We start from the raw sequence: 13,682 nt of genomic DNA, 5'->3' as shown, positions 1-13,682 counted from the left end.
CCTGACTGAATTTCTTCATATATATAATTCTTTTGCAGGAAGGAGCAAAATTGAGCCGACACAACGTTTTCAAAAATTTTAGACATAAATGGAAGATTTTAAATGGGTCTGTAATTTGCCAGTTCATTAGGATCTAGTTGTGGTTTCTTAATAAGAGGCTTAATAACCGCCAGCTTAAATGGTTTTGGGATGTGACCTACTGATAACGACGAGTTAATAATATTGAGAAGCGGTTCTTCTGCTACAGTTTACAGCGGTTCTTCTGCTATCAGTTTAATGATTTTTCTGCATGTATTTGTGTGTTTGGGATCACACTGATTACACCGCTAACATCATGATCTTATATCAGATTTTACATGGATGTGCATGTGACATGGTCTTTCTTTGGTCAGTCAAACTCTTCCCTGGTGGTGTAGAGGTATTGATGCGCTCCCACTGCTGCGTTTAAGGTTTGCTTCCGGTCATGGAACATGCTTGCTTATTTCCTCCCGTGATCAATAATGCATCTATATGTCTATAAATATCCCTTGTTTTTGAATAGACAAAGACAACAAAATCACAGTATAGTGGGTTTTATGAGGCTCGTACAGTCATAAAAAAAAAATGCATTCGTAGAGAAAGGATTGTTTAGGTCTTGTGTGCACCTGGTATTAATCTTGGTCGCATTGAAGATGTTCCATGAACTTTATTGGCTATTGGCTCTATTGGCTATTTATTGGCTTAAATTTTAACATGTGTTTCTGATTTTGTCTGAATGTGGTTTTATTTTGTCTGATCACTAAATTTTTGGACCCCTGTATATATTGCTGTCCACTTGTGATCAGATCACTTAATGGAAACCATAACAATTAATGTTGTTACAGGCTGTCAAGTGTTAATTTTTTTTATTTCCTCTAGAATTTTATTCTTGCAAATGTATTGTATTAAGAATTTCTTATGCTGTGTAGTGTAGCATTTTCAGCGGTTCTCTCCTACCCCTTCCAACTGAGATGACATATTCCTAATTTTAAGAACATTTTAACATTTAGTCATTTTATTTACTGTCTTTGTACCATTGCATAATACATTGGACATAAACTACCATTTAAATTTCTTTCAAAAAGAAATTGATACTTTTGTTTACCAAGGATGTATTAAATTGACTATTAAAAAAGACATTTATAATGTTAAAAAAAATATTTCAATTTCAAATAAATGCTGTTCTTTTGAACAATATTGCTGTTTTTACAGTGTGTTTAATCAAATGAATGCAGCCCTGTTGAGCATAAGAGACGTGATTTAGTTATTGTCATTAAACTAAATCATGAAATAAATTAAGTTCATAGAAATCAACTGTCACATGTGATGTATAAATTTTAATGTATAAAGGGTAGGGATGTAACGATTAACCGCGAGCCAGTTGAAAATCAATTTAAATATGTGACGATTAAAATCGGTTGAGATGCTAAACAAATCGCGATTCAATTAGGTGTAGGAGTTTATATGAATGCATGTCTGGGGTGAACTTACTATCTTTTGATGGTATTTTTTCTTTTCCTCTTGCCTCTGTATAATGCATATTAAAGTTGGTAAGTGCAGCGCTGCTTTGTTTACAGCGGAAACCAAGGAAACGCTTTAAGCGCCACCTGCTGGCAGAGAGTGAATCTGCATCTCATTCAGCTCATCTGCTGTTTCTGTATCATGCAGATATGTTTTATGCATAGTTTTATAAAACTGAAGTCAGACCATTCTGTTTTTGCTTAAAATTTCGAAATGACACAATCTAATTTAGATTAAAAACTGCTCATGTTGCATGTATGCAGCATCTTTGTTTGGATCATGATTCATTTTAATCTCTAAGTTTAAATGGAAAGAGCACAGACGAAGCCTTAGTTTGTTTATATGAAGAGATTTCTTTTATTTGTGTTACTTATTTATTTGATTTGGGGCTTGTTTTAAAATTTCAGTTTAGTTTTGTTATTTACATTTACATTATATTTAAATTTTGTTATTTAGCAAACGCTTTTATCCAAAGAGACTAACAAATGAGGACAATAGAAGCAATCAAAACCAACAAAATAGCAATAATTTACTAAGTGCTATATTAGTATATTATTATAGTGTTATATTTCAATTTATTTCAAAATACTGTATATAGAAACGTACAGTATTTTGTCCAATCAATAATAAAAGGACACATTTAATTTCTAATTTGTCTTAAATCTCATTTTGTAAAAAAAAAAAAAAATCGCGAATAGAATCGTGAGTTGAATGAATCGTTACATCCCTAATAAAGGGTTTTATTATAGACAGACAGGAAAAATAAAGCTTTTAGAGCCACTGTGCAATGCAGCATTAACAGAAGAGGGATCCCCAGTAGTTGGGTGTTTTTAGTTTAGACAGCTTTCCTGATTACAATGAGAGTGATCTAGTTTTGTTGGCATCTGCCTTGCAAGATTGAGGTCTTGTTGTTCTGAAAACTTTACTTGGTGCTAGTGGCCGGCCGATATATCGGCAAGATATTTGGCATTTTTCAAATATCGGCATCGGCTGATAAGTTTTTCTGTTTGGCCGATGCGTTCGAGACGGGACTTTTATTTTGACGACGCTGTGAGCGGCATCGCCTGAGCACACACAGTGCTCACATTCTCCCTCTTGTTCCCCGTCGTTGTTACCAGTTCTGTCTAATACGGATAAAAGTCTGTCTAATAATACGATAGAACTGTTAAACAAAGGAATTAAAATGTATACAAAAAGTATTATAACGATTGCTTTTATATTATTAGTAATGGAAAGGCAAACATTACAATACTTTATCGTTTGCCATCATTTAAACAAATCTTTGAATGGCTAATGAAAATTTTATTTCACAAACCTTGCAAACTTAGTTGAATCCAGTTGATCAGTTGAGATCTGCTGAAGTGTGCATGTGACCTGCATGAGCTGGAGAATGTGCTCTCAGTGGCTCTGGCGGTTCTCGTGGCCTTCCTGGGTTCTGTGCTGCTAGTTAATGGGTTCTTCACTGACATTTGGGTCTTTCAGTTCTGCCTCGTTATTGCCAGTTGCCAGTACTCATTGCTGAAGGTGAGAATCACACACTTTTCAAAACCATACCAATAATGAATAATTTTTAATAAAAATTTGTCTTTCTGTTCTTCAATCAGAGTGTCCAACCCGACTCTTCATCACCCCGACATGTGAGTAACACACACATTCAAATACAATAACACACTTCATTACAATGAGCTAAAAGCATGTAAATTTGGTGGAAAAATAAATGGGATAATTGCGGTGATTAAAGGGATGGTTCACCCAAAAATGAAAGTTCTGTCATCATTTAATCACCCTTAATTTGTTCCAAACCTGTATGAATTTTAAGGAGTTTAAGGGCCTTTTATTCTTTGATTGCACAGTAGTTAGTTTGAATTTTCTGAATTTAAATATTATCTTGTGTTTGTATAGTTCGTTAGTGCAATCAAAGGTCTTCCCTAATGTGAAAGAGAAAAATCCAGAGGATCCCCTTTCTGAAGTTGAGGATCCTTTACCAGAGAAACTCCGCAGCTCTGTGGTGAGTAATGTACACATAAATCTCTCAAACATAGATACAAACAGATCTAAATAGACACAAATGCTCTCTTCTGTCTTGAATGATGCATCTGTGTCTCTCTCTTTCTCTCTGGCTACAGAATGACAGACTACAGTCAGATGTGATTGTGTGTGTTGTCATTGCTGTCCTGTATTTCGCTATTCACGTCAGCACTGTCTTCATTGCCTTACAGGTAAAACACTATGATTAGTAATGCAGCAATGTTAAAATTTTGTCCAATATGGATATGCTGATAATTATCATTTGTGTGGCTGATAATCGATACATGGCGATATTAAAATATGTTCTACTAGAGCTGGGCGATATATTATAGCAGCACAACTGTTTGAAACATTGGTAATATTAAGAAATCATGTGATCATGTGACACTGAAGACTGGAGTAATGACTGCTGAAAATTCAGCTTTGCCATCACAGAAATAAATTACAATTAAAAAATATATTAAAATGGAAAACAGTTATTTTAAATTGTAATAGCTGTCCGAATAAAACTGTAGTGAAATATCCAAAGGATAATAAATAGGCAGTTCTTGACTCTTCTTGTCCCTCTTTCCTCTTTTCTAGCCTTTTTTGAGCTATGTTCTGTACGGTCTGGTTGGGGCAGTAGGGCTGTTAACTCACTACCTGTTGCCCCAGATGAGGAAGCAGTTACCCTGGTACTGCTTCTCACACCCGCTGCTCAAAACCAGGGAGTACTATCAGTTTGAGATCCGGGGTAAGTGATCCTGTAAAGATAACACTCTTTGTTCTGCTGGGACTCGGTTAGCATGAACAGTACTTAAGCGTGTGTTTTCTGTGTGCAGGTGCCGCCCATGTGATGTGGTTTGAGCGTACACATGTGTGGCTGCTGTTTGTGGAGAAAAACATCCTCTATCCACTCATTGTGCTTAATGAGATGAGTGGCAGCGCACAGGAGCTCGCCAGCCCCAGGAAACTAAACACAGAGTCTGTATTACCTCTTCTATCTGACCTGCTGTCTTATTTCCTTACATTCAGCGTTACTGTGTTTTTTTTATCGACTAACTGATTGACTGTCTGCACCAGATCATTGTGTAATAGCTCAACATTGTTCTACGCTATTATTTACAAGCAGTCAATTAATTCATTCTCTCTCTCAGGGTCGGGGCTCTAGTGATAACCATCGCTGGGCTGAAGCTGCTGCGTTCTTCCTTCAGTAGTCCAACATATCAGTATGTCACTGTCCTCTTCACGGTCCTGTTCTTCACATTTGATTACCGGCAGTTTTCCGAGACATTGCTGCTGGACCTTTTCGTTATGTCCATCGTTTTCAGCAAGGTCAGTCCTAATTCCTATAGCATCTTTTACTCTTTCAGAAGTTCTATTGTATAACTGTGTGATGTGTTGTGTTTTGTAGTTATGGGAGCTCTTTTATAAGTTGAAGTTTGTTTATACCTACATCGCGCCCTGGCAGATTACCTGGGGCTCTGCCTTCCATGCCTTCGCCCAGCCGTTTGCAGTGCCACGTATCCTGAACACACAAGCGTGTTTTAGATTTAACATAGTTTACAGGCTTTGTCAAATTCAGGTGTCTTTCTTGTTGTTTCTTGCTGTTCTTCCTTGACTTGGTCCCCTCCAGACTCTGCCATGTTGTTCGTACAGGCCATTGTGTCTGCAGTGTTCTCCACTCCATTAAACCCTTTTCTTGGCAGTGCCATCTTCATCAGCTCGTACGTACGACCTGTGCGCTTTTGGGAGAGAGAATACAAGTAAGACACTCTTGAATATCAGTATCTCCTGTTTCCTTTTGCCTTTTTACCCCAGCCCAAAGCATTTGTAAGATTAAAGTTGAATTTTTGTGTTTTAGTACTAAGCGAGTTGATCACTCCAACACTAGACTTGCTTCGCAGCTTGACAGAAACCCAGGTACAACTACATACATTGTCTGTTGTAAATGTAAAATCATTCTTAATTTAGTTTCTTGCCTGTGGTGTTCTAGATTTGTGTGACATGTGGCATCTCTTCTCATCCCTCATGTTGTCAGGTTCAGATGATAATAACTTGAACTCCATCTTCTATGAGCATTTGACACGTTCCCTGCAGCATTCTCTGTGTGGAGAGTTCTCCACTCCATTAAACCCTTTTCTTGGCAGTGCCATCTTCATCAGCTCGTACGTACGACCTGTGCGCTTTTGGGAGAGAGAATACAAGTAAGACACTCTTGAATATCAGTATCTCCTGTTTCCTTTTGCCTTTTTACCCCAGCCCAAAGCATTTATAAGATTAAAGTTGAATTTTTGTGTTTTAGTACTAAGCGAGTTGATCACTCCAACACTAGACTTGCTTCGCAGCTTGACAGAAACCCAGGTACAACTACATACATGTCTGTTGTAAATGTAAAATCATTCTTAATTTAGTTTCTTGCCTGTGGTGTTCTAGATTTGTGTGACATGTGGCATCTCTTCTCATCCCTCATGTTGTCAGGTTCAGATGATAATAACTTGAACTCCATCTTCTATGAGCATTTGACGCGTTCCCTGCAGCATTCTCTGTGTGGAGACCTGCAGCTGGGCCGCTGGGGAAACTACGGCATCGGAGACTGCTTCATCCTGGCATCTGATTACCTCAATGCTCTCGTTCACCTTGTTGAGATTGGCAATGGCCTCATCACCTTCCAGCTCAGAGGACTTGAGTTTAGAGGTGAGGAGAGAAAAAGCTAAGGAGAGAGAGACTAAATGAGAAATTGAAATTGAGTCAGTAAGTTTTTTTTTTTAGTTTTTTTTTAAGAAATTAATACTTTTATTCATTACAGATGTATTAAATTGATAAAAAATGAAAGTAAAGATATTTATAATGTTACAAATGTGGAGACCTGCAGCTGGGCCGCTGGGGAAACTACGGCATCGGAGACTGCTTCATCCTGGCATCTGATTACCTCAATGCTCTCGTTCACCTTGTTGAGATTGGCAATGGCCTCATCACCTTCCAGCTCAGAGGACTTGAGTTTAGAGGTGAGGAGAGAAAAAGCTAAGGAGAGAGAGACTAAATGAGAAATTGAAATTGAGTCAGTAAGTTTTTTTTTTACTTTTTTTTAAAGAAATTAATACTTTTATTCATTACAGATGTATTAAATTGATAAAAAATGTAAGTAAAGATATTTATAATGTTACAAAATTGTAATGTTAATATTTCAAACAAATTATTTTCTTTTGAGCTTTCTATTCATCAAAGAATCCTGAAAAAATGTATCATGATTTCCACACAAATATTAAGCAGTACAACTGTTTTCAACATAATAACAAAATAAGAAAAATGTTTCTTGAGCATGAAATTGGCATATTATAATTATTTCTGAAGGATCATGTGACACTGAAGACTGGAGTAATGATGCTGAAAATTCAGCTTTGCCATCACAGTAATAAACTACATTTTTAAAATATATTCAAATACAAAACAATCATTTTAAAATGTAAAAATATTTCACAGAATTACTGTTTTTTTGTTGTTGTTTTTTTACTGTATTTTGGTAAAAAAAAAGAAAACAAAGGTGATCATAAGACACTTCTTTCAAAAACATGAAAAAGTATTATAGACCCCAAACTTTTGAACAGCAGAGTAAGTTCTGACCGTTATAGTTCTTGAAATTGTAAAATATTAGGTAAAAACAGGATTTTGCTTGCTCTTTTTAAATGAAATGGTTCACTGTTCTCTAAATTTAGAAATTAAAGCTCTCTCCCCAATCCACCCAAACCATTTGTAAATATTAAGCCGCAAAAACAGGTCATTCAGAAATCAATAAGTTAGTAATGTTACAACCATGAGCACATTAACATAACTGCCCAGATTTACAATGCCTAGCCTATTTAGTATTCAGCAACTTGGTGGGGGTGTGGTTACTGAGATTTGAGGAGGTGACCATTCGTAAGAGAGATCATTTATATATCTTCATGCAGTGTAGCAAAACAGACCATTTATAACATTTTAAATGAGTTATTAATTTTGAAAGGATTATATGAGTCTAGTCTAGTTAAAAGATTCTGTCTCCTTTCTTTTCCTCTCTCTATCTCAGGGACGTATTGCCAGCAGAGGGAGGTGGAGGCGATAACAGAGGGAGTCGAAGAAGATGAAAGCTGTTGTTGCTGTGAGCCCGGTCATCTCCCCCATCTGCTGTCCTTCAATGCTGCATTCGGACAGCGCTGGCTGGCCTGGGAGGTTCTGGTCACTAAATACGCCCTGGAGGGCTACAGCATCACCGATAACAGTGCCGCATCTATGCTGCAGGTGTTTGATCTGCGGCGAATCCTCACCACCTACTACGTTAAGGTCAGCAGACAACCTTCCAACCCTGTACCAAACTGCTCTTTTGATTATTGGCTAGGCAAGTTAAAAAAAATAATGCCCTGAAATTGTTTAAAATCATTTGTTTATTATTTATGTGTGTTTGTATGTTTGTAGGGCATCATTTATTATGTCATTGCATCTCCTAAACTGGAGGAGTGGCTGGCAAACGAAGCCCTTCTTGAGGGCTTGAAGAGCTGCGGAGAGCGAAACTATGTTGACTTGGATCCGACTTTTAACCCCAATATTGATGAAGATTATGACCACAGACTGGCTGGAATCTCCAGAGACAGTTTCTGCTCTGTCTACCTCAGCTGGATCCAGTACTGCAACTCACGGAGAGAGAAGGTAAAGCCACACAAACATGTCTGATGAATATGTTAAAAGCTGATGAGTGAAAAGTAGTCTACACTACCTTTTAAAAGTTTGGTGTTTGTAAAGTTTTTTTGTAAGTTTGTAAGTCTGATTCTCACCAAGACTCCATTTAACTGATCAACAACAACAACAACAAAAAAACAGTAATACTGTTAAATATTATTGCAGTTTAAAATACCTGTTTTCTGTTTTAATATATTTTAAAATGTAATTTATTCCTGTGACTACAGAGCTGATTTGTCTCAGTGTCACATGATCCTTCAAGGGATAGTTCACCTTCAGTTGCTGGTCCCCATTGACTTCCATAGTATGGAAAAAAAACACTATGCAAGTCTATGGGACCAGCAACTGAAGGTGAACTATCCCTTTCAGAAATCATTCTAATATGCTTGATTTGCTGCTCAAGAAACATTTATTACTATTATAAGGAAACCGTGACATGTTTTTTAAGGATCCATTTATCATTAGAAAGTTAAGAAACAGCGTTTTTAAATGTTTTTTTACGTTGAATGCATCCTTGCTGTATAAAAGTATTAATTCTTTCAGAAAAAAAAGAAATGAAAAAAATCATACTGACCCCAAACTTTTGAACTGTAATGTTAGTAAACAAACTTTTTACCTTACTGCTGTCTCTCTCTATTTCTTTCAGCCACTGGACAGTGAGAAAGACTCTCTGTTGGTTTTGTTGTGTTACGGCCTGTGTGTTTTGGGAAGGAGAGCTCTGGGAACTGCATCTCACCATATGTCCAGGTGGGGGAGCAAAAATCCTTTACTGTGCTGGAGTTTTTCCAAAAAGCTTGTTATGAAGACATTATTTTGCAGTTTGTTTGTTCTAATGGTGTCTGTTTGTGTGTTTACAGTAATCTGGAGTCTTTCCTGTATGGGTTGCATGCATTGTTTAAGGGAGATTTCCGGATCTCATCTGTAAGAGACGAATGGATCTTTACTGACATGGAACTGCTGAGAAAGGTGGTTGTCCCTGGAATTCGCATGTCACTTAAACTGCACCAGGTGAGACATTTGTGTCTGAAACAACTATTAATGTCATCTGTTTTCTGTGTCTCATTTAAAATATGACTTGTATTATTTTATTCTTTTGGGTCGTATTTTAACCAGAGTTAAACTCTCTCTGCAGGATCACTTCACCTCCCCTGATGAGTATGAGGAATCATCTGTGTTGTTTGAGGCGATATCGTCACACGAGCAGACACTGGTGATTGCTCATGAGGGTGACCCGGCCTGGCGCAGTGCTGTCCTGTCCAACTCTCCCTCTCTGCTCGCCCTTAGACATGTGTTGGACGAAGGGACCAACGAATACAAGATCATCATGCTTAACAGACGCTACCTCAGCTTCAGGGTCATAAAAGTGAGCAACAAAAAAGACAGGATAAAATGGAAGAAAGTAGACTGACAGGGAAAAGACAACTTATTTTATTAGCATGTAAATGATTTTCCATATATGCATGTTCTTAGGTGAATAAGGAGTGTGTACGCGGCCTGTGGGCAGGACAGCAGCAGGAATTGGTGTTTTTGCGGAACCGAAACCCGGAGCGTGGAAGCATCCAGAATGCCAAGCAAGCACTACGCAACATGATAAACTCTTCATGCGACCAGCCAATCGGATACCCCATCTATGTGTCACCCCTGACAACATCTTACTGTAATACACACCCACAGCTAAGACGCATTCTGGGAGGACCAATCAGCATTGCCAACATACGAAACTTTATCGTCAACACGTGGCACAGGTTTGTGTGTGTGGTTGAATGAATGAGAATTTACATGTTTTGATTATAATAATAATGACGCTCATCTTTCTCACTGCAGACTGCGTAAGGGTTGCGGCGCTGGCTGTAACAGTGGCGGGAATGTTGAAGATTGTGATGCGGGTGGCTTGTCATGTGGCAGTGGGAATTCTGGGAATTCTGGGACAGCAGCGAGTGATTCCCAGCACAGCTCAGGACCCACAGCACTGCACGCTTACACACATCATTCTCTGGGTAAACACAGTCACTTGCTGGTTGTACACACGCACGTTTACTGTATAATTTGCATATACAATGGGTATAGAAAAGAATCAACCCCCTTTAAAATAATTAAATTTTGTTGCTTTGCAGCCTGAAGACGGACACAGTTTTTGTTTTATCCAGCTGTATTTACTCAGTGCAACTTATAACATCCAAGTGAAAGATATAACTCCAACATGTCAGAAAAAAATGTAAAAACAGAATCACTGAGTTGGAAAAAGGATAAGACCCTTGAGTCAGTACTTTGTTGAACTACCTTTTGCTTTATTTACAGCCTTTAGTCTGTTGGGAGATGACTCTACTAATTTTGCACATCCAGACTTTGCAATATTTGCCCACTCTTCTTTGCAGAACTGCTCAAGTTCAGTTAAATTTGATGGTGAGCGTGACAATGCGTTGTAAAAAGTTGAAGGATTGTGAAGTTTTATTTAGGCTTAATTTAAATCTTGTTGAACAGACATTTAGATAAATGGATGGATGGATAGACTGATGGGTGGATGGATGTGTAAAAAGATTTTTTAAAAAAACAGATTGATGGATGATAGATAAGCAGATGGATGGACTGATAGATAGATTAATGGATTGGACAGACTTTAAATTTGATGGTGAGCGTGACAATGCGTTGTAAAAAGTTGAAGGATTGTGAAGTTTTATTTAGGCTTAATTTAAATCTTGTTGAACAGACATTTAGATAAATGGATGGATGGATAGACTGATGGGTGGATGGATGTGTAAAAAGATTTTAAAAAAAAACAGATTGATGGATGATAGATAAGCAGATGGATGGACTGATAGATAGATTAATGGATTGGACAGACTGATGGATGGATGGATGGATAAAAAGATAGATAAACTAATGGATCGATTGACTGATGGATAGATAAATGGATTGATGTTTAAATGGATGGATAGACTGATTGATAAATAGATTAATGAATGGATGCATGGGTAGATAGATAAAACGATAAATAAACGTATGAAAGGATGGATAGATAGATAGATAAATAGATGGATGGATGGACTGATGGATAGATTGATGGAAAGATGAAAAGATAAAAATGCATAGATAGATAGGAAAGAAAGTAACCTACAGTCTCTCTCTCTCTTTAGGTATGAGTCAGAGTTCTCAGTCTGTCCAGTCTGGTTTGGTTCGTCAGTCTCCTGCTCGTGCGTCTGTCATCAGTCAGTCGTCCTCATATCGTCACAGCAGCAGCCGCCAGTCTTCACTCCGCACGTCTGTGACGGGTCTGGAGCCCTGCAGACGTTCCTCCAGCAGTCAGCTTTCTCTCCGCACGCTGCCAACCTCCCTCCAACTCCGGCTGGGCACCAACGCCTCAGCCGCCAACCCCGACCCGCCCGGCCCCTCCAGCTCCCTCTCCGCCCACTCCATCCCGCCTTGCAAACGACACACCCACACACTCGCCAGCCTGCTGGGAAACGAAGCCTTAGGGCTGGGGACGGACAACCATCCTCACCCCCACCATCATCTTCACTACATCCACCATCATCATTACAATCCCTCGCTGTCCTGTCTGAGAAGGGATGACATCTCCTACAGGGTGCAGGTGAGCGTCTGGATTTCTCGTATTTGGCCCTTTAAATGTGTGAAATTTGATCTTATAATGAAGCATATGCATGTATCGTGTGTAGATTGTGGATGTGAGTCAGGTGTTGGATGTAATGAATCATCCCAAGAGGAAGGAGCTGGTGTGGCCAGATGAGAGCATGAGACTAAGATCTGGACGCAACTTCTGGAGGGACTGGAGTCCCCTAGAAGGCATGGAGGGTCACGTGAGTATATCACACACCAGTGTTGTTATTGTTAACTGAAATTTTTGAAATTGAAATGAAAGAAAATTATTGTAATTGAAATAAAATATATAAATAAAGTGAAGTAAAAAAAAAAAAAACTAAAATTAAAAATATTGTCTTAAAATAATACTAAATACTAAAATTACTAAAACAGAAATAAAAATAAATTAATGCTAAATGAAAAATGTTTTTAAAAAAACCAAATGTAATATATTTTCACGTATTACATTTCCATATAAAATATATTGTTGTATGAAGTAAAAAGAAATTGGAACAATTTCATATATTAACTTATATATCTAGCCCATACAAGTATGTATATTTATGTATGTGTATTAAGTAAATATAAACGATAGACATGTTTTTTAAATCTTTATTGTGTTAGGCCAGTGTAGACAGACCGGAAGCGAAGTGGTGGAAAGGGGGATGGGATTGGGAAAGGTTGAGTCGGGACTTGAACTTGGGTCGTCTGAAGCGCAACTGCGCTACATGTCAGAGTGGGGCTTCGCTGGTAATATATGTAGCAACTTTATTTGTCAATAATATATTTTTATTTATATATGCAACTTTATTAAAACAGCATACATACAAAAATGTTTGTTTTTTAAATAAATGTTTTAAATGCATTTATTACAAAACATATATAAACATATTTTTGTATATATACTGTATGTTGTTTTAATAAAGTTGCATATATAAATAAAATATATATTATTGACATAAATGGTTGCTACATAATACTAAATATAAATCATCATATAGATATTAGCATATGATTTTACAGATAAACTTATTGTATATTTATGTATGTGTATTAAGTAAATATAAACGATAGACATGTTTTTTAAATCTTTATTGTGTTAGGCCAGTGTAGACAGACCGGAAGCGAAGTGGTGGAAAGGGGGATGGGATTGGGAAAGGTTGAGTCGGGACTTGAACTTGGGTCGTCTGAAGCGCAACTGCGCTACATGTCAGAGTGGGGCTTCGCTGGTAATATATGTAGCAACTTTATTTGTCAATAATATATTTTTATTTATATATGCAACTTTATTAAAACAGCATACATACAAAAATGTTTGTTTTTTAAATAAATGTTTTAAATGCATTTATTACAAAACATATATAAACATATTTTTGTATATATACTGTGTTGTTTTAATAAAGTTGCATATATAAATAAAATATATATTATTGACATAAATGGTTGCTACATAATACTAAATATAAATCATCATATAGATATAAGCATATGATTTTACAGATAAACTTATACCTTCATCTACCCAGAGAATGTACTTATGTGAAAATTATTTCTGGCCTTATAGGAAACATATTTGGCAATATCACTCTTGATATAGGGTAAATATGTGTCATATATTACATTTCTGTATGGGTCACACACTTTTGGCTGCATCATTCCCCTGGAGTGATTTAGGATGTCATTAGATGTCGCTGTAGTTTTCCTGAGCCCATCTTAGTTGGAGGTCCACGGGACAGGTGATTTCCAAAATGCATGATGATTGAAGAATGTAGTTCCATTTTCATCATTATTTGTTGGGTGAGTCAGACAAATCCTGTCAAAGAACA

At 37.3% G+C, this 13,682-nt stretch overlaps 1 protein-coding gene across 1 annotated transcript in view; it reads left to right on the top strand.

The window, feature by feature from the left end:
* The window catches only part of LOC107553174 (pecanex-like protein 1), a 33,928-nt gene that overhangs the window by 18,684 nt on the left and 1,562 nt on the right, over nucleotides 1–13,682 (top strand). The window contains exons 9-29 of the mRNA XM_016235306.1: nucleotides 2,891–3,063; nucleotides 3,144–3,176; nucleotides 3,359–3,360; nucleotides 3,442–3,547; nucleotides 3,666–3,758; nucleotides 4,150–4,300; nucleotides 4,389–4,530; nucleotides 4,704–4,881; nucleotides 4,961–5,069; nucleotides 5,183–5,312; nucleotides 5,411–5,469; nucleotides 6,028–6,243; nucleotides 7,613–7,866; nucleotides 7,999–8,229; nucleotides 8,906–9,006; nucleotides 9,117–9,267; nucleotides 9,392–9,622; nucleotides 9,730–10,004; nucleotides 10,084–10,256; nucleotides 11,394–11,848; nucleotides 11,934–12,074. Of these exons, the coding sequence (XP_016090792.1) occupies nucleotides 2,891–3,063; nucleotides 3,144–3,176; nucleotides 3,359–3,360; nucleotides 3,442–3,547; nucleotides 3,666–3,758; nucleotides 4,150–4,300; nucleotides 4,389–4,530; nucleotides 4,704–4,881; nucleotides 4,961–5,069; nucleotides 5,183–5,312; nucleotides 5,411–5,469; nucleotides 6,028–6,243; nucleotides 7,613–7,866; nucleotides 7,999–8,229; nucleotides 8,906–9,006; nucleotides 9,117–9,267; nucleotides 9,392–9,622; nucleotides 9,730–10,004; nucleotides 10,084–10,256; nucleotides 11,394–11,848; nucleotides 11,934–12,074 (3,404 nt within the window). The remainder of the gene's footprint in view (nucleotides 1–2,890; nucleotides 3,064–3,143; nucleotides 3,177–3,358; nucleotides 3,361–3,441; nucleotides 3,548–3,665; nucleotides 3,759–4,149; nucleotides 4,301–4,388; nucleotides 4,531–4,703; nucleotides 4,882–4,960; nucleotides 5,070–5,182; nucleotides 5,313–5,410; nucleotides 5,470–6,027; nucleotides 6,244–7,612; nucleotides 7,867–7,998; nucleotides 8,230–8,905; nucleotides 9,007–9,116; nucleotides 9,268–9,391; nucleotides 9,623–9,729; nucleotides 10,005–10,083; nucleotides 10,257–11,393; nucleotides 11,849–11,933; nucleotides 12,075–13,682) is intronic.

This window comes from Sinocyclocheilus grahami, unplaced genomic scaffold, assembly GCF_001515645.1.
Source record: "Sinocyclocheilus grahami isolate Dianchi unplaced genomic scaffold, SAMN03320097.WGS_v1.1 scaffold466.1, whole genome shotgun sequence".
NCBI lineage: Eukaryota > Metazoa > Chordata > Actinopteri > Cypriniformes > Cyprinidae > Sinocyclocheilus > Sinocyclocheilus grahami.
This window is presented reverse-complemented; position numbering and strand designations above follow the sequence as displayed.